Here is a 21,276-nt window from a genome sequence, read left to right on the forward strand (position 1 = left end):
AAATGAAAAAATTATGAACATTATCTTCTTTTCTTTTTTTTAATGATCAAACAGCGAATCTGATTCTAATAAGCCAGGACGAAGTTAAAGCGTAACAGCAAAGCGCACAAAGCATAGTTGCAAATAAAACAAACGGGACTCTTTAAAGCGAAAGAGAATTTGGATCTTCAGTCACCCACATGCTCAATATGGAACCGTTCCATCAACTTTTTCACCAAAGACATCATTCCCTTTGTGCATGTATTTAGCAAAGTTGCCTCGTTAATTTGGAATTTTACATTCCTTTTAGACTTTGGCTTAAACTAACAAATCACACTTTGCTTTGAGCAAGACAATAACTCAAAAAGGCAGAGGATAATCGATGGTAACTGTGTGTAATTAGAAAAATATTATATGTGAAAGTTTCGAAACAACCTGACCCAACCCAGAAATTCTCTATTCAACTATCTATGACAAAGGAAGAAATAAAATGTTACGGTTGATCACCGTTTACAGCAACTACATCGACAGCACAAAATTCTCTGGAGTCCAATGTTTGCACAATCAACTAAGACCAATACACCTGCTATAAACCTATGCTACAAGATCATATACCTAAAAAAAGTTATCAAACAGATGAAGCTGGTGAAAAGACAAATCAATTGCTCAGAACTGTGCCTTAGCTTTCAGGATTTTCAAGGTGAAACAGGCAAATGAAATCACGGTGGAGGGCCATACCCTGGAATATCAGGCCATTGATTTTGAACCAAAGACGACCCAGAAACAGTACCAGCAGCAGCACTAGTCCTCTCGGAGTTACCTCCAATAGTGGTACTGATGGTGCTCCACAAAGAGGCATCAGAGGCTCTATTGCTGGCATTAGTATTATTACTCATGAAACTCTGAGGCCAATCATGGTGAGAAACGTTACTGCTATTGGTATTAGCCATGCTTGATGATGATGGATTAACCAAACCTTGATCATAGAGAGACACCACCTCCCTCTGACCACTGCCCATTTGATACAATTGCGGCGGACGAATTGTCCCAATTGACCCAGTTGGCCGCTGAACGTTGAAAGCAGATAGAAGGCCCAAATTGGAAGAACGCAAGGCGTCACTATTCAGAGACTGATCAAAAGGGTGTGATGATGGATTGAGCGAATGAATAGCAGCCAGAGAAGACAAGTACCCACCACTTTGGTAGAAAGGTGAAGCCAAAACTGAAGAAGGGTCTTTAGCCCTCGGCACCGTTGTTAAAGGTGGTGGTTGGGTTTGAACCACCACGTCTTGCGATTGTTGTTGTTGCGGCAGCGACCGAGAAGAGGAATTCTCCGATGATGATGATGGATTGGAACTCTTGGCGCGCTTCCCCTTGCGGCAACCACCACCGACGGGAACGTTCCTTAAGGTTCCACCTTGAGTCCAGTAACGCCTGCATGTTTTGCAGAAGTAACGAGGCTGTGACAAGCTGTAGTTGTTGTAATAGCAAAATTTGGTGTTGAGAGAGTCGCATCGAGGACACTTTTGGGGTTGTTGAGGGGCCTGAACCTGAGGCTGTGCATCCCCTTGTTGCATCTCCTTCATTCTTGAATCCTGAGGTAGTTTGTTCATGTCACCTCCTTCTCCACCTCCCTGCTCCATCTCTTGTATCTTTTTCTCGACCCTTTTGACTTTGGAGTATGTGTGTTTTTGAGATGTGTTGTTTTGTATTTATATTCTAGAAACTATAGTAGTGGTTGGTGGCGGCTTGGAGGAGCATGCAGTTAATATGGGGACGTACGATTGAAAAGTGTGTGTGAGGGGTTTCAGGGTTTCAGATTTGAGTGGTACGTGTCTGCAAAATGTATCTGAGAATCTAGAATGGCTAGAACTGTGGCAACTTACCTTGTGCATGAGTTCCCACCTACCCGCAATTAGACAAAAAAGAAGAACCGGGTATCTGAAATTTGCATAAAAAACATTGAAGAATAGGTAATGAGTGTGTAAATGGTATTAATTGAATAGGATCGATTGTGAGAAATGTAACGATCTTGAAAGAGAAGAAATTTCCATGTTTTGAAGTGTTGAGAATAAGGAAAAAGAGTAGGAGAGGTGGAAAATTGGGAGATTGGTTTATTGATGTGCAACGTGTAGAAAGTCCAAAAAGGAAGGGTCTCAATCAGAAAGAGAAACGGAGTGGAGTGAGTTCCATTGAGAAGTGCAGTAAGAATTTTGAGGGCACTTAAAAGGAAAGAAGGGAAAGGGAAGAAAGAGAAAGATGAGAGAGAGAAAAAGAAATAATGGAGTAGGAGTACTTAAGAAGTGAAGAAATAAAGATGATAGGAGAAGTAGAATAGGGTAGAGTAAGGACCAAGAAGAAGGGTGAGGCGGCTGTAGAGGAAAGTAAAGAGCAAGACCAAGAAGAAGAAGAAAGAGAGTAATTGGAGTGAGTGAGTGGTGAATCAAATGGTGGCTTTCTATCTCACAACTGCTCAACTCTTTTTTCTCTCTCTTTTCTCACTCCCTCCATCTTTGATTACGGTTCAAAACATTGCGGGTACTAGAAATTAGATTTCTAATTAAATGACATTTGATAAAATTAAAAAAATAAATAAATAAAAATATAAAATAAATTTAAATTTAAATTTAAATTAACAAAAATTTTAATTAAATTTTAATTTTAATTTTTTATATGTAACAAATACATATAAATATGGATGGATAATATAATACTAGTATTCAACTCATTTATGAATGAATATTAAAATACCTAATATCTCTCACTTATATAAATACATGCAGATAATATTTCATAATATTACTATAAATAAATATTCGCACGTATCAACTATTTTCATAAATACTCACATATGAATATTTTTGTTATAGCTATCTTTCTAAGATTTTTTATTTTTTATTCTCCCATTATTTTTAAATTAAAAAATATATATGATAGATTCTAACATGAGACACTCATTCTTGATCCACTGACCTTTTTATTATTTTCTTTTATTTTTTAAATTAAAATTATTAAATTTTCTATATTAAATTTTTTTAAGATATAATTCTAATTTTCATTGAAAGTTCAAAAATGAAAAATATATTTAATCTTTATTTTATTTATGTTTTTACATTTAGAAAAAAATTTATCTCAAACATATCCCGAATATGTATAGGGTTATCATGTTGCAACTTTTTTTAATTTTTAAATATTTTAAATTTTAATATTTGATTATATGTTTTGGTTTAAAATTTTTTAAAAAAAGTTAATTCTCTAATCAATTTATTTGGATAAGTGTTAATTATAAATAAAATTCATTTATATTATATAAAATGAGACAATTATAGATGTATTTGGTTCAGTGTTGGATAATTGATTATATGTAATCCTTGCATCAGGTTTGTAATGAGATGAGAAAAAAATAAAGTGAGAGATATAGAGAAAGAAGTTGTGAGTGTCTCTAGTGAGAAGCCATTAGAGAGGGTGGGGAAAAAGAAAAGAGCAATCAGTTTATCCTTTGCAAGTCTGTGCAGAGAAGCTACCTTGGAGAAAATGTTCTATTCCTCTTCTCATATATTGGGATTCACTCTATTGTTTATTTAAAGTACTCATTGGCATTTGTTATCCACCCTTGTTGGTGAAGATAGCAGTGCTCTGTTGATCATTGAAATATCCAAGAGAACTTGTGGTGTACCCATTAATTTTTATTAGTTGAAGTTTTTACTAGACAAGGTCCCGTGGGTTTTTCCTCCATTTTGAGATTTTTTCCGTGGGTTTTGGTGTGTGTTGGTTTCTGCCTTCTCTGTTTTATATATTTTATTATTTTGCATATTAATTATTAGGGGAAGATTTGATCTGTTTACTTCCACACTTAGTTATCTATTATTTTTTTGTTAGATCTTTCCAACAACTCTGGTATCCAACTGAATCAATTCTCCAACGCAGAGATAAGAATTAGTTGTTTCTCATTTCGCATGAATTGTTTATTCATTCTGACCAATTACGTACTGATTCTGTATTATAAAATCAAATCTAATTAATTTGACACAACCAAACATGCACTATAACTAGTTAAACTGAAGTAATAAGGTTGAGTTAAAGCTAAATTATATCAAATCATTCGGATATCTTGCGTTATTGTGTGATTGTGTTAAAATATATTAAAATCTTGACTTTAATGATTATTAATCTTGACTTTATAATTTAGATAAATTGTTATCATTAAAAATAATCTATCTAAAATCATATTTTAGAAAACGTTACTAAGTATCTTCGTTTTTTTCTTCTCATGCGCAATCTATATAGGACGTAATTAATATTATTGAAGTAAAAAGACTAATATTAATGTAAGGAAAAAAAAACCTGAGATTTGAATAGTAATACCGTACTATTTTGATTTACTTTGTGATATCATTTCGTGTTCCGTAGGCAAACCTTTGACACCCATACATTTGACTATTTCCGAGGAACATGTTCCTACAACCAACATTTTCTTGGTCCCCTTTCTGTGTTCTCTCCGGTTCAACTTGGACGGTTGTGATATTCTTCCTTCTCAATATGGGTACACCGGATTAATTCATCATGAGTTTGATATTTCAAACAAACTCAATGAATTTTTTAGCTTTGATTTATTTTATTTTAACCTGAACAAATTTAATGAATCAATCAACTATATTTTTAACCTTTTACTATTCTTTTTTTTTCTTCTTTTTTAATTTTGTTATTGAGAATATTAATCTGGTCATGTTACATTTATACATATATTATGATCATATCCAAAATAAAAAGTGAAAATATATTACATAAAAAAGTAAATATTGAAAAAGTAAATATTTCATGTATACATTGAAAAACAAACTATATGAATGATATATTTATTGCATTTTACAATAAATTTATTTAGTAGTAATTGGTCGAAGTGAAAATGTTTATATTATGTTTAGAAGAAACTATGGAGCATATATCCTTGGACAGGAAAAGTGATAGTGTGGTGACATGAGATGGGTGGGCAGTGGCAAAAGATGTTGTTACTTCTTACCTTATAAATAAATAATTTATGATTTCACTAACCTTCATGGTCCACTTCTGACAACTCTAATCTGAACTAAACTATATATGCAAATGCCAGGAGTCACGTGATGATGCAATCAACCAAGATGTTGCTGACCATGCGTGATAGAGGGGTTACAACTGCTCCTACACCCTTCTCTCTTCTCTTTCCATGTCTAAATATAATTAATCATTTCTTCCAAAAAAAATTATCTTCGTTTTTTTAACCCTCTAAATTCTTAGATCTTCAATTCGTGGTCCCAGATAACCTACCGTACACTACGCCATCAAAACTCACAATTCATTGAGGTTATGATAAGAGTAGTTAAGATCATTCTGAGCTTATTTAAAAATCTTAGTTTTATACAATTATTTGTTTTCAGTCCAAAACTAGGCCTTAAGGAGAAGGTGAAGTCTTTGGTCCTTTGGTAAGTATGATGTCCTTCAAACGAAGGAGCATGTGGGCCATGGAATTATAATTTGGCCCAAGCCATCGCAGACATGGGCTTCTCCCTGCACCCCCATCCAAACCATCCAAACCTTCTCCTGTACTTCCAGTAATTAGACTATTGAATGAGCCTTAAAAGACATACTCGTTTCAATTTGACCCAAAAGGATAAAAAATTGTGCTCAGTAAATTGTGTCGGATTCTGATTTTAACACACCTTGGGGCTTTGTATTAAATAAGTTCACTGCAAAAGTATAACCTTAAGAAGTCAAGTTCTCACTTTTAATCTCTGCGCTTTTATTAAAAGCATCACCCCTTTTGCTTTTTCATGATTCGTTCTTACGTTTTCTAGGTACAATTAACTTTTCATTTTAAAGTCTGATAACGTAAACACGAATGAGATGTGTTTGAATTCACCAATTTATTCCTCACCTTTTGTATACTTGAGAAAATGTGAGAATGATAAACCAAACACACTGTCTTTTTGCTCTGATAAATTCGATGATTTGGTGCATACATCAGCATTGTTCGATAAGGAATTATGGATTTCAATTGCCTTCGTGGGTTTTAATAGTTTATAACCCGCCAACAATAAGTTCTTCATCAAAAAATTTCCTTCGAAACACACACTTCAGAATTGAAAAAAAAAAATAAAATGGAATGCATGTAAAGTTTTATTCCAAGAGGATATATCAGCACATTGAGAAGCAGCAATACAAACAAACATACTAATATTGATACATATACAGCACCACAATTAAACTAAGTCATTTATCCTCTAATAATAGCCCTTCTCATCAGAACTCTTCCCAACTCTTCTCTTCAACCCTGAAACATCATCGTCATCATCCTTCAGAACAAAACCACCATGTCCATGACCATCATTATCATCATCGTCCTTCCCAACCAAGGTTTCCTTAATCTTGTGTGTGGTGTCCTTCGCCGCGTCCCACGCCCCTTGCACGCCCTGCTTCGCCTTCTCCCCCACGTTCTTCAGCGTCTCTCCGGCCGATGCCGCCACCTCCTCCGTCTTCTGCTTCGTCCTCTCCGCCCCCTCCTTACCCTTCTCCGCCACTGTTCCCGCCGCGTCCTTTGCACTTTCTTTGGTCTCGTACGCATACTCTTTCGCCCTCTCTTTCGCATTCTCCGCGCTATCCCTCACTGACCCCGCTGCATCCATTGTCTTCTCCTTCGCGTCTTGTGCGTATTCTTTGGTTCTGTCTTTCGCTTCTCGCGCTTGATCCTTCGCCATCTCCACGCCTTCTCTTGCCGTTTCCTTCGCCCTCTCCGACACGTCATCTGCCTTACGCTTTGGCTCTGGAGAATCATATGTCCAATTGCGTCTTGCGTCTCTCGTTCCTTCTGACGCATTTCTCCACTGCAAATGTATAAACGTCAAATTTGTCTTTCAACCTAACTTAACTACCCCTTGATCAACAAATTCAAGTTTTAAGAAAATCTTTGAACAACTCAATTATATGTTTTAAGAATTTGTTTAACACCATAAAAGTATCAAATTTTGTAACAATATTCACAACATTTGCCATTGTGATGAAAGTAAAGTTTGTAACGTAAATAGCAGAGTGGAAAGAAAAAAAGATTTGCGATTGTGATGGACTTACCTCTGAAGAGTTGGGAGAGGAAGCGAAGGTGACCCTGGAGGGTTTGAAGGAGAGGTAAGGGGCGTGAGGGAGAGACTTTGAGAAGCGAAAGAGAGTAGTTCTGGTTATAAACATGGCTGCCATATCTTTTTTCCTTTGTTTTTCTGAGAAGGTTTTGTTACTTGCTTCGGTTTCATTTGTACTAGAATTTTATCCGCTTAAAAAGAGAATGGTGTGACACCCTTTTGGGAAACCTGCATGTTGGAAAGAAAAGGTGGCAAAGAAGAGGGTTGCCATGTGTGTTCTTTCCTGCCACGGTTCTTGGAAACTTGCCACGTTTTCAGTCGCTGGTTTGAAGAATGACGTGAAGAAAGTAAGTAGTTCAGTGAGTAAATCCAATGAGCCAATCTTTTGTTGACCACCGTTTACAATGGGAATCAAATCTATTGGCCGATTTCATATGTCACTCGAAGCCACTACAATGATCTTCACAAAAACAATTCTAGGCTCATAACAAAGACAGATAGTAACTCTCTCACTCATGCTTCATCCTATCATCTTATCCAGTAAAGAAAGCATAACCTCCAAATTATTTTGAGATTTGGCTAATTGATTAGGTTGACGAGTTCAGTCTATAAATAAATAAAAAAAAAGTAAATTTAAATTATAAGTAATCTTGTTACGTAGATGGGCCCAATTTTAGTTAAATGTAATTTAGGTTGTTTAATTCTTGAATTAAGGACAAACATAAATACAATATATAACAAAATGAAGATGGTGATTAAGACCAAAATTTTAATAATATTAGCATAGGTTGCGTGATGAGAATAGTAATCAATTCCATAAATATTTCGAAAACACAGATTACACCAAAGAGAATATTTTTTAAAAATTGAGCTGATAAGATTAAACTTCGAACATGAGTTTTTGTAAATCGCTCTTTTGTTTTGGAAATAAGAAATATAAATCAATTATCACCTCTACTCTCTGAAATCATGTTTAAGGATAGAGGAACAAGTAATAAAAATATAATATAATTATTCATATGTTGTTTTCTATGTTAAATATTTATAATGTCAAAGTTGATCAAGCCATAATAAGATTGTCAAAATGGATCAGACCTGATGAATCGGCCTATCCTGAAAAGTTGGATCGCGACCGTGTTTTCAACCAACAAACCCAAAATCAACTCGACATGCCAAACCCATAAACCGTCGAGCCAAACTGTGAGCCAAGGTGGCCAACCCGCAACCCGTTTAATAAAAAAAATCCTAACATCACAAATGTTGCATCAACTCTCCTCTCCTCATTTCGCTTTTTTTCGTTTCTCACTCTCAATCTTAAACCTCACTCTCCTTTACCAAACCAGATATTCATCTCTCTTTATATACTTGTCTCTTTCTTTCTTCTCAACTCTTATCTCAAATACTCATTACCCCTCGTCCATCTCACGTTCATTGATACTAAAGCAGGATGAACCATTCAGTCCACGTCGTTAACGATCCACGACAACGATTTAGTCGTGCCACGAACGACAACAATCTAGACACCATGTTTACACCGAACATTAATGCAGAAGTGACGTGTTAATGGCTATGCGAGCTTGGCATGCGCAAAAAGAAAACTCAAATTGGTTCTCGAAATGCAAATTATAGAAAAATAAAATCAGAACTAGCATGCCAACCCACGTTCCTGCGGAGGTTCCAAGTTGTAACTTATTTAAAATTGAAGGCCCAACCGAGGCCCAACACATTTTCGGCTTCCGATCAAACCCAATACAGTCCGAGTTGACCCGTATTGTCTGTCACTCCTAACCGAGAGTTGATTTAACTTCAGCTTACAAGATAAAAAGTAAAATAAACATGTTAACTAAAGTTGTCTTAAAACATGTAAGTTGCTTGGTTGGTTAATAAATATTAAAAAAATAAAGGGTTAAATATGTTTTTGGTCCCTCAAGTTTCAACGAAATTTGGAATTAGTCCCTCATCAAAACTTTTAACCAATTTAGTCCTTCATCTTTCAAAATACGTGAATTTAGTCCTTTTAACCAAATTTTGTTAATTTTATCTAACGTTTCAAGCGCATTTCATGATAGTATTTAAGTTAACATTGAAGCAAAAATATGTCAAACAGTATAAATAATTTAAATACTATCATGAAATGCGCTTGAAATGTCAGATAAACTTAACAAAATTTGGTTAAAAGGACTAAATTCACGCATTTTGAAAGATGAAAGACTAAATTGGTCAAAAGTTTTGATGAAGGACTAAGCCCAAATTTCGCTCAAACTTGAAGGACCAAAAACATATTTAACCCAAAAATAAATAAAAATTAACTGCTTATTTCAATTTCACTAGACCTACAGTACAATCAAAGAGTCGGGAAAGAGCTGAAATTATAAAAAATTAATAAATACCAATTAAATGCAAAGTTCAGTGTCAGACCGTCCACCAAACTAAATCTAACGAGTTTACTCGAATTCGCTCTGATTGAAAGATAATATTAATCTTCATAATTTTAGTGGCTTTCCTACACTTATCTTTTTTACGCTTTGACATGATTAAAACGTTTTTTCTAGACTACCTTTCTCAGTAATACAGCGGAATCTGCACGCTTTCCTCCAAAAAATCACAAAATCCACTAGACCTGCTGTTGTCAATAAACTAAGATGCTCGAGATGACAAGATCATAAAAGAAAACTAATGTAGAGCATGCACGACAACAGTCTAATCTTTTGAGAGAAACTTTCAAACCCTATAGTCCTTTTGCAGCCTCTTACCTTCATTAACGCATAAACCATAACGACAAGCATTTGGTTGGGAGGGAAAAAATGGCAGTATAAATATCAACAAAAGATTAATAATTCCACCGGAACAAAAAATCAACTCCATTAAACTGTCGAACAATGCATAAAAGAAATATTAAAAGAAAAAGTATTTGAATAGCAAAATAGAAACATACCCAAAAAAAGGATCATGAAATGACACTATCAAAAACTAGAGCGAAGGTTAAACTTCATCTGTCTCAAAGAAGCTTATGCTGTGGCAGCTTGTTTAGTAGCACTGGAAAGTCTTGATCTTCTCTTAGCCAAGCTCTCACTCCGGCGTTCTCTCTGCTCCTTCAATCTGGAGGCGAGAAGTTTCTGGTACTCCGCTGCCTCTGATTTTGCTTTGGCAATTCTCTTCTTCTTATCTGCGATCCTTGCTCTCTTTCTTTGCAGGGTCAGGGGAGTGACCAGTCGTTGGATTTTTGGAGCCTTGCTCACCTTTTTCCCTGTAACCAAAATATGTAAACCAGTTACAACCACAACTTCTATATCTTCTCAAAAAATAATCTCCTATATAAATTGCCCCTCTGTTCAAAATTAATCTACCAAAATATGCAAAAACCAAAGGTTTATATTTTTATCCAAAAGAATGAGAAGTGACAACTCATAGCAGTTTATCTCTTAAGTTCACGCTACTTTTTTTAGATTTTTCAGAAAGAATAATGTCAAGAAAACACTTTTATACACAGCTCCAGGAATAGATAATATTGATAAATTATTGCAGCAAACAAAAATACAGAGGTACAAATTGAAAAGTAATACAACCAGAATAGCTCTGTTAATGTAGTCACCACCAAGCAAACAAAATTGATAAATTCAAACTTAGATGCACAAAAAAGGCAGCAGTAAAGATTACAGGTTATAAATGGGTTAGGCTTGAAATTTATTCGCAAGAACAACATAGCTACATAGAACAGTGGCAGAGAGAATACACATTACCAGCTTTAGTTGTAAAAGTTCTCCTATATGTGTTGACATACTTCCTCACATCATCATCCTTAGACAGGTTGAAGAGCTTTCGAATTTTGGAAGCTCTCTTTGGTCCCCTCATCCTTGGCTTCTCAACATCGGTCAGACCTGGTAAATCACTGTCACCCTTCTTTACAATTACCAAATTCAGAACAGAGAGGTCTGGGCTGACAATGCACCCACGAACAGACTTCCTCCTGCGCTCTCCATTGCGCCTTCCATATCCACGGAAACAAGGAGTTCCTGCTCGTGTAAGCAATGAAATAAAATTTGACATCAGACCACAAATGAATGTTGCAAAAATATCAGTATATCTGAAACAAGTATATCGGATATTTACAGAAGTTATTAAATAAAAATGTATGATTTCACACACAATGGAGTGATTTACAAAATATTTACAGAACATATCCATATCCAAATATAGAACATGAGAAATATAGAACATAAGATGAAAGAATGCTTTCGTTCCGACGTATTTATAATCAAACAAAACAAAAGAATTTTTAAATAGTCGGACCTCTGTGCAAAAGGAGACGAACACGGCCAGGGGTCAACACTCCTTGCTTCATTGGAAATCCTTGCTTGTCACAACCTCCAGTAATTTTAAAGACATAGCCTTTGAATTCCTGAAAGTAGCAAAACAAAAAGGAATGATAGGTTAATAACTAATCAAAGTTTATCAGGAAATCTAAGCAACAACCAATCGACGGAATCCAAAAATCATACCTCGCCCAAAGCATCACCAAGAACCTCTTGAGAGATCCTCTTGTCCCAAAATGCTCGACTGCGATTAAAACCCAAATTACCATAACACTAACTAAAATTATGACATTTATCATTTTTTTTCTTCCTAATATTATGCAATGGGTAAAGAATAAATTACAGCTTCTGGTCGTCATCGATCTCCAGCTTCTTCTGACAACCGGTGGTCGGATTCGCAATGTTGAACTGCAAAAGAAGGTGTGTTTGTAAAATTCAGACCCAATGAAGAAATCAAATGAGCAAGCAGGTTAGGGTTTCAGAGACAAACCTTCATCTTGAAACCTGGCTCCGAGTCTCCCTGTGAGCGTCGCAGCAACTGAGTGAAACGATAGAAGAAATTAGGGTTTATGACTTATGAGCGTGGCGGTGACTTTGTTTATCTTCATCAAATAATTGGGCCTGACCAGCCCATGACCCGAAATCTAACGTTTAGTTTTCTTTTTTTTTAATTTCACAAATTTTGTCTTTATACTGTTTTGTAGATTATAATTTTTTTACTATTTTACTATTATAATTTGGTCTAATAATTAAAACATTGTTTCAAATACTTCTCTCTGTACAGCATCAACTTAGTACTTCAATTGAATTCATGATTGGTCCAATTTTCAAAATATTATTTCAAATATTTCTATACTTTATTATTTATTGGTTTAATTACTCGGATGATACCCACTTTGGTAGGAGTGTGTCAATTTGGTACCCGCCGAAAAAAAAGTGTCAATTGCGTCCCCACTTTTGAAAAAGTGCATCAATCAGGTCCCTTTCAGAAAAAAATAATTAACGCCGTTAACGGCAGGACACGTGTCACTCTCACGTTTTTTTAATATTTTTTAATTTTTAATTTTATTTTTTTTAATTTTATTTTTAATTTTTTTAATTTTTTTTTAATTTTTTTTTTTTTGTAAAATTTTGTTGTTGCCACGTGTCAAGTCCCTGTTTTGACACGTGGCAATGTCAGTGCCACGTGGCAAGATAATGCCACGTGTGATAACTGTTATTGTACTGATTTCAATTTAGTACCCATATATACCTAATTGTTTCAATTTAGTCCCCACTTTTGTGCCTTTGGTTCAATTTTGTCCCAATTTTTTTTAATAATTGAATTATATTTTTTAATTCATTTTTTTATAAGATTAATACTAATTAAGTATAAATATTTTTACAAAATTAAGTACTTATATTTATCTTAAAATTTAGTGGTCAAAGAATACATGGACAAGATATGGGTTAATAATATAAAATAACATAATATGCTAAAAAGTTTTTTTTAATAAAAAAATATTAGTATAACATTTATACAAATAATATATTTGGTCTTGAATTGGACAGAAACAATATTGTTTTAATTTGAAAAAAAAAGTAGATGATTATATTGTTCTATTAGTATAACATTTTTTGTACAACTAAATTTTAATATAAATATCAGAGTACTTAATTTCGTAAAAATATTTATACTTAATTAGTATTAATCTTATAAAAAAATGACTTAAAAATCTTCTTCAATTATTTAAAAAAATTGGGATAAAATTGAACTAAAGGCACAAAAGTGGGGACTAAATTGAAACAATCCGGTGTATATGGGTACTAAATTGAAATCAGTACAATAACAGTTGTCACACGTGGCATTATCTTGCCACGTGGCACTGACATTGCCACGTGTCAAAATAGGGACTTGACACGTGGCAACAAAAAAAATTTACAAAAAAATTTTTAAAAAAAAATTAAAAAAATTAAAAAAAAAATTAAAAAAATTAAAATTAAAAATTAAAAAATATTAAAAAAACGTGAGAGTGACACGTGTCCTGCCGTTAACGGCGTTAATTATTTTTTTCTGAAAGGGACCTGATTGATGCACTTTTTCAAAAATGGGGACGCAATTGACACTTTTTTTTCGGCGGGTACCAAATTGACACACCCCTACCAAAGTGGGTACCATCCGAGTAATTAAACCTTATTTATTTTTTCTTCCATTCCTCCTTCGTTATCACACAGTTGTTTTTGACTATTTTTCTCAAAATGTCACTGATTCTTCTCTCGCTCTTTTCTTAAGTTAAAAGTCTCTATTTTAAGTTTTTTTTTTTTTAAATTTATTTTAAGTTTGAAATAATAATAAAAAAATCATATAATATTTTAGTAAAAAAATATATGTTTTATATTATATTTACTATTAATCTTACTTTATATCTTAATATTTTAAAAGAATTTCAAAAAATTTATCCAATGAAACTACAAAATATATTTATATTGATCCTTAAATATAATTTTAAATTTAACTACAAAACTATTATCTTTTATGTGATGTTTTTAAATTTGTATAAAACTATAGAAATATATAAATAGGAATAACATCTATTTTGATGTTCCTAATCCTAAAAATAAAATAATTTTATGCCTAGAGTCCATAATATTAAGCAAACTTGGTCAATCAAGAAAAAAAACATATACTAAAGTTGTGTAGATGGGTCGCAATCTGCGAGCCAATCTACTTCACCACAGATTTAGATCAGGTTGGGTTAAAAATTTTGTACAAAATTTCAATATGAGTTGATTTTTGACCCGACTCATTCAAGTTGAATCTGTGGTGAACCAGTTTAACTTACCAACCCGCAAATAAAGGATTACACAAGTATTATTTTATTAAGTTGAACTTTGCATTTGGGCCAGATTAGTTTTTTTAGCCAACACATTGATAATTTGTATTTTGTGATTTTGGTTTGTATTTGGAGTTTAACATCTTTTTGAAATGTATTTTTAGATTGTATCGAAGTTTATTATATTTTTATCAAAATTATAATTTAAATTTGACTGAAAAAATAAATAAAAATATTATATTTTTTTAATTAAGTAAGTTAGTGAGCCAATCCGTTTAACCCACCAGCCCATGGATCGAACAAAGTTCGAATTTTTTTATTCACTGACCAATTCGTAATAAATTGAATTAGATGGAGTAAGTTATCCATTTTAACAATTCTAGCATATGCATGAATATAAGTAAATAAAATGTAATTACAGTCCTCTGAACTAAAGTTAAAAAAAAAATGTTTCTAAATATAACAAATTAGTGCCCAACATTTTGATGTTTTCACCCAGTGGTGATTTCCAACGTCCAACATTAACCCGTGAACTCACTATCATGTGAGCACATAGCGATTTTAACGTTACACCCAACATTCTGGCTTACTATAACTCACAACATCAACTGAGTGACCGAGAGTCATTAGAATCGCACCAAACTTTATAGTAACGGGAGCTCATTGACTTAACTTTCCAAAATAACAGTCGACGATGTTCTTTCAAGAAAACCGGATAATTAATACAAGTCTGAAAAATGTAAAATAGGTATAAACTTAGAGAAAGTTTGGATACCCAGGATCATTACAACATTGTTATAAAAAATTACATTCTTAATATAATAATTTTAATTTTGTTAATTTTATTTCAATTTCATAAATTATTAATATTTAATAATTGTAACACACATTTAATAAAAAAAATAATGCAATCAATCGAAGGAACGACAAACAAATGCTACGTGCTTTGCCATCAGAATGATGGTACGTGTGCATCGACATCATTAGCTAAAGGTCACAGGATAACTAGTTTGAATTATGATAGGTGGAAGTACTAGATTCTAAAGATTAAGCACACATTTTATTTTATTCTAAATAAAAGGTGGGAACATGTTGAGGTTACACTACAATAATTACACCCATTCCAAAAATTTGTTTGTATTGCCACAAAAATGAATAAATTTGAATAACAATCCACTTTTAAATGAGTTTCCTAAGCAACAATTTTTGGATAACGTACTCAAACATAAATTTGTCATCATAATATCACATATCTAGCGATAATTTACGTCTCACTGTACATAATCTCATATATATTAGCAAACACGGCTAGTAAACTTGTTTTCAGAAATCACGTGTCCACTTCTAAGAATGAGATATTTCTATTCTTACTCTACATATTTTACATGCATATCTTAGCAAAGATGAATACAAATTCAACTGTGAATTTCCACGAGATAAAAGCTTGAATGTTGGATACTTCATCTACTGTATGAGATTCCTCAATTCGTTCAGCAAATGACCGAAACATCTCTATGCATGAATCATATACTTACATATGCTTGGTAAAGAAACAAACTACACAAAAACTTTTTCACCACTGAAATGGTCCCTGTAACAAAAGTTTCAGATAGACGTTGCAATTTCAGATAGAAGTTCCAGTTTCACCTCTGACATTAGGATCTAGCTGGAGTCACCATTCCTTCACCTTCAGACAATCTAGCAGAGACTGTGGCTCATTCCTCAGGTTTGTCACTGCACCACATCCATTGCGGCTTGGTTTTTGAAAATTGTTGCAGACACTAGTTTTATCATCACCAGAATAAGATAAATAACCAGGCTGCAATAGTGGGTGCCTTGGGGGCTACATTTAAGTCATTGGTTAGAAGACAAAGGGTTGTTGTTGCTCCAACTATCAAATTGATCAAACCTGTAAGTATCATGATAGAGGAAATTTACAGGACCAGGAGTATTCAAATGAGTAGGTAGCATGTAATTGTTGGTCGTTTCAGGTTTGTAGTTCTCTCTATACCAACGCAGCCATTCTGAAGACGTCATTCTTCCAAGTGATGGGTATCCATTAGAAAGAACAGAAAATCTAGGATCATATCCACGTGGTACATAAGTAGAACTCCAATCTGAGTTGTCTGGAAACAATGGAGGAGATAAAGAAGACTGTGCATCCGTAAACCACGTAGCATTGTCAGGAAGTAATGGAGCAGACGGCACTGGAAGGGAATATGTAGCAGAAGGGGAATAATGGTAGATTGAAGACTCGTCCACTGAACTTGCGACCGAATTTTCAGTTGCATTGATGGAAAGACTGACCAAAGATGAAGAGGCTATTTCCTCAATTGGCTGCAGCCTTTGCCCACCAAGGTCATTTGTTCCATTATTTTTGTAATCGCTCAAGGTTCCTCTACCAAGCACCCAAGCATTGAGAGAAGGAGGGCCTGCAGAGATTAGGGTTTCAGAAAAAGTGTGTGCATTTGATTCCTTTGTTGAAGATTCTTGTTGTTTGAATGATCTGTCAGTCCTTAAATCCAAAATTCTGTCATGGAATTCCCATGGATCACTGTGAGTTTGAGCTGGGTTTTGAGCCATAAGCAGAGAACTAGCACGGCGCAAACAATCGTTAGACTGAACGCTTTGGTTGTCCTTGTCTTTTGGTGACATCTGGTCAACAGTGGACTTAGAGGGGTGTGATGGTGCTGAATTATACCTTGTGAGAGGCCTGAAGAGAATAACTTCCTCCTCTTCCACCACATAAGATTTTCCATTGCTGCTGGATCTGCTTGAATTATCCTCTCTAACCCATTTACCATGCCCTCCTGTGTCTTTTTCAGATTGCCGATTATGCTCTTCCAATTTTGTGTTATTGCTATTGGACTCCGCATTTTTTGTTTCTTCCTTGTCATGATCTTCATCTGGTCTAACCACTTGAAATTTACTTCCTAAATTATCATATGTAATCCACTTCTGCCAAGTATTTGATCTGCTAGCCATCTTTATTGCTGCTGCTCTGATGCGCTCAGTGCGCAATTCAATTCCACTTTCAAAGTTGTCTAAGTGTTCCCAATTACCACAGAAACCCAATGAGACATGTGAATGAGCTATAGGTATAAAGCCCCTCAACTCATAATCCTCCCACAGAGGAGATCTATCAAGAGGCTTTTTGGTTTCTTTTCTATCATCCTTTAGTTGATTCAGAAGTTGAACAAACACATAAAAAAAATAGGAAATAGCTCTTGTACTATTTTGATCGGTTGCACTTATGTCATTTATGCTTGAGCACCACTCCACAAAGACAAGAACTGATGGCAACAAGGGGCAATGGTTCAAAGAACTAGCCTTTAGGCATCTTTCGATGAAACGTCCCATCAAGCTAAATGCAGCAGCTAATGCCAACTGCATCAACTGCCTTTCATCCTTGTGTTCAGATTCACTTTTTCCAAGTAGATTTGTGAGCGAGAATATGATAATAGAAACTGCTTGTATGGCTCGGAAAGGACCTCTTCTGGCTAAGTCCATTTGACTATAGGATTCCAACAAGGTCTTTAGTTCTCTGTCTTCTAGCTCCATCATTTTATCCAACCCTCCAATTGTTGATGCCAATGCGATAGAGAATTCCTCCAAACTGATTAAGTAAACAACGGTAAACAACAGAAAAACACACACAAAAGGAACTAAATGTACACATGAATCTATATTAACCTCTGACCCAACACATAATTCAGAAGAGCATCTAGATTTTTAGATATTTTCTACAGCCGACTACGAAATTACTTTTATTCTATTTTCTCCCTTTTAATTATAATGCATGCAGATATTACCAGTGTATTTAGAAACTTATAATCGGTATATTGCTTTTGATGTTGAAAACCTTTAAATATGATGTTCACAACATAAACAGTATCCACGATGAATTAGTTATTGACTGTGAACTCAGCAGACTTGTTCAAGAAGAAATATGGAAAATATGCACGATTCATTGACAAAAATAAAAAATTTGAAACTGTAAAAAGGTAAGATAACATATGCCAAGAAAAGTTGTAAACAAAATAAAATGAATCCAAGATATACCTTGACGATATGAAGAAGAAACTCATTGTTCTAACGATAAGTGACCATAATTTTGTAAAATGGTTATTTTTGCCTTCAAACTTGTTGCAGTTTGAGCTATCGTCTTTGCCTTGCACCTTGGTCTCTTCACCAATTCTGCAAAAAGGTTTCATGAAATCTACAGAGACTTCGCTAGTAACAAACTCCAGAGGAGATGATCTGTTCTGTAATATCAATAGAGACAGACACTTGAGGAGATGAAAGTATAAGATGCTTAGAAACATTAAGCATACGGATAAAATAAATAGCATTGCATTAAAGAGCCTAAATGTCGTATTACCTTTTCAAATAACAAGATAAGGTTGTTCCAGGCATCAGGAAAAGGTTGTTTAACTGCTAAACTTCTTATACAGTGGTAGAGAGCAAGAAATTCATCACCAATATATGTTGCCAGTACAGCCAACTGCAAATGAACAAGATTACCACCATTTGATAAAAAAGACTGACAAATAGAAGATAAAGTTTCTCTTGCAACACTGCAATAGGTATGAATGATTACCTGATTTTGTGGGTTACCACTGTCTGGCCAAATCCTTGTCGCTTCCAAATAATGTGTGGCAGCAACCGACCAATTATGATGTTGAATATCTGGGTTTTCACATTGTTGCTTATACCTGGAGAGATCCCCCATACAAACTAGGCAGCGATGACACAAATACTGGCATTTCTGCATCACATCTGGTTCGACAGAAGCATAATTCCAACCCTTTTTATAAAACAAAGCCTCCACGGGGACTCCAAAATGTTTTCTGAGTTTGACAATCAAAGTTTGGTAAAACTCAATAGCTTCTGTCAGAAATATCTTAAATAGCTTTAAATGACTATCATTTTCTCTATTCACAACATGATTTTGAGGCCTCCCTGATATTTTTCTCTCCACGTTACCAGAGCTTTTCTTTATTACTTTGCGAAACTCATCAATATGCTTATAGTGCAGCTTCCACAGAGAATATTCAACATCCTGAAGTTCTGAAAGCATGAGATCACTCAAGATTTTGATCTCATAACCAGACCGAACCTTGCGGTACAAGTCTTGAGTATCAGAGTGCAAAAGTCCTTTAGAATGCATGAATGCCCACAACTGCTTTTCATAATTCGCAACCTGTACAAAAGTTAACTGATATCAATTAAATCAAATTTCCCAAGCCCAAAGCATAACAAAGAATTCTAGTTTTGGAAAGTCACCTCTGAGAGAACCTTATCTTCTTTATGAATTCCGGGAGAAAGGGATAGATTACTTGTCATGGTTCAAACTAAAAAATTCCTTCAAAGATGACGCATCTGCTTGTAGCGAAATCAGGGCCTATTAGTTGTTTCATTCTTGGTACAAGGATAGGGGGAAATTTTAAAAATTAACGCAAAAAATAAGTATAAAAATATTCGATTTCAACATAGCTAACAGTTTATACACTAAATATAGGTACCACCACCAGAATCACAATATGAAATTCAATTCCAAGGCTAAAATTTTAATTTCCAGTTTGTGTGGTGTCTGCACAGAGAACAGAGCTTTTGTGCTCTGTTCAAAGAATCGAAGGACTTTTTAATGGATTCTACAACTAACATGGAAGTCAAAACATGGATGAACTTTTGTAGATGAATGAGTGGTCAATGCAACCAATAAGGGAATGACCGCATAGACGCAATTGCTCCTAGTTGTTTAATGCAATACTATGACTACCATTACATAAAGCATACTTTTGTCACATAGCAAGTTCTTTAAATCGTGAAAATAAAAGGCATTTGATTTCAATACCACTAATTAGCAGAAATATCTTTATTTTATCTTATTTGACACTCCTTTTACCCGAAAAAAGGATTTTGTATTTCTGAACTAATATCTTGTCCCCTAATATTCCTCTCATTTCAACACCAAGCAAAATATGCGAGTATTTGAATAAGCAGCAACAACTTTTCAATGACTGAGAAAATGTGTAAAACGACAGCAAACTCAAGACAGAGGTTAGTTTTGCATCTTTTTGAGTCAGAAAGAAAAATTCAAGATTGCGCAATATGAAGAAAAGGAAAAAAAAAAAAAGGAAAAGGGACTGGCCCTTGAATTTTCCACCCCATATTTTAAGGGATATCAAAGCGACAAAAAGAATAACAGACAATTAAGCACATGGTATCAAGAGGCCAAGTACCTTTTCCATTCATGGAAAACACGCATCCCTAAATACAATATCTAACTCAAAGGTTGTGCTGTGATCTGTGCAGACGACTTCTTAAGAGAGGAACGACAGTGACCTTATTTGAGAAAAATCATCATCATCTTTGTGGATAAGTACATATGAAATAATTCAGGAAGCGATATAGCCATAATTGAGAAAAGAGGATATAGAGAAAACCAAATAACTCAATATGAGCTTTTTTAGGAGTAACGTATCAATCAGACTTGCGTAGCAGTTTGCTAACATCCCAATATCCATACAACGCATCAAAACGCAACACAAGGGGCAAACAAGAGTTGCCACCACAACCCTAAATAACGCAAAAAAAAAAAAAGACCAAGAAGTAAAACCCACATCAACGAAAATAGACACAGCATAAACAAAACCAAAACGAAAGAAAAAAAAAAAAAGACAGAGTTTGCTATTCTTTAAGGTGATAAGCAAGTACGAAAATGAAGGATAAGAATTTAGAGAAAACAAAGATTACCAAATGAAGAGGAAAGTCGTTACTGAACATTTGTAACTGCAGTAAGCTAGCGGCATGAAATGAAGCAGAAAGCGATCCGAAATCAGTGAAAGCAAGAACAAGAGAGAGAGAAAGAGAAAAAGAGGAAGATTTAAGCGGAGAAAGGAAGAAGCAAGAAGCAAGAAGAATTGGACCACTAGTAGGGGTTTCAGTTGTGAAATAGACAAAGTAAAAGGTGGGATTATGATGAGGAGACTGAATACAAGACAACAATCTTAACCATATTCAGGATTTTGATATAGCTTTTTTCTAATGGTAAAGAAATAT

At 34.4% G+C, this 21,276-nt stretch overlaps 4 protein-coding genes across 4 annotated transcripts; all 4 read right to left on the minus strand.

The window, feature by feature from the left end:
• Window positions 1-355: 355 nt before the first annotated feature.
• LOC114186825 (uncharacterized) lies at window positions 356-2,433 on the minus strand. Its single transcript, XM_028074863.2, has one exon. It carries the CDS (start codon window positions 1,620-1,622, stop codon window positions 699-701), a length of 924 nt encoding a protein of 307 aa, XP_027930664.1. The 5' UTR covers window positions 1,623-2,433; the 3' UTR covers window positions 356-698.
• Window positions 2,434-6,109: 3,676 nt separating this feature from the next.
• On the minus strand, window positions 6,110-7,304 carry LOC114187445 (uncharacterized). The gene is made up of 2 exons (XM_028075705.2): window positions 7,081-7,304; window positions 6,110-6,836 (listed from the first exon to the last, which is right to left on the minus strand). The coding sequence occupies exons 1-2, from the start codon at window positions 7,201-7,203 to the stop codon at window positions 6,237-6,239; spliced, it is 723 nt and encodes a 240-aa protein (XP_027931506.2). The 5' UTR covers window positions 7,204-7,304; the 3' UTR covers window positions 6,110-6,236.
• A 2,618-nt stretch (window positions 7,305-9,922) lies between these two features.
• On the minus strand, window positions 9,923-12,028 carry LOC114186695 (small ribosomal subunit protein eS6-like). The gene is made up of 6 exons (XM_028074669.2): window positions 11,889-12,028; window positions 11,742-11,806; window positions 11,585-11,642; window positions 11,376-11,484; window positions 10,826-11,098; window positions 9,923-10,332 (listed from the first exon to the last, which is right to left on the minus strand). Exons 1-6 carry the CDS (start codon window positions 11,892-11,894, stop codon window positions 10,094-10,096), a joined length of 750 nt encoding a protein of 249 aa, XP_027930470.1. The 5' UTR covers window positions 11,895-12,028; the 3' UTR covers window positions 9,923-10,093.
• A 3,460-nt stretch (window positions 12,029-15,488) lies between these two features.
• Window positions 15,489-21,265, minus strand: LOC114187303 (Telomerase activating protein Est1). Its single transcript, XM_085674749.1, has 6 exons — window positions 20,971-21,265; window positions 19,498-19,593; window positions 18,812-19,414; window positions 18,593-18,715; window positions 18,274-18,476; window positions 15,489-17,827 (listed from the first exon to the last, which is right to left on the minus strand). The coding sequence occupies exons 2-6, from the start codon at window positions 19,555-19,557 to the stop codon at window positions 16,066-16,068; spliced, it is 2,751 nt and encodes a 916-aa protein (XP_085530875.1). The 5' UTR covers window positions 19,558-19,593; window positions 20,971-21,265; the 3' UTR covers window positions 15,489-16,065.
• Between the last annotated feature and the right edge of the window lie 11 nt (window positions 21,266-21,276).

Source organism: Vigna unguiculata, chromosome 6 (assembly GCF_037176805.1).
Source record: "Vigna unguiculata cultivar grain cowpea cultivar isolate G323 ecotype 2 chromosome 6, ASM3717680v1, whole genome shotgun sequence".
Lineage (NCBI taxonomy): Eukaryota > Viridiplantae > Streptophyta > Magnoliopsida > Fabales > Fabaceae > Vigna > Vigna unguiculata.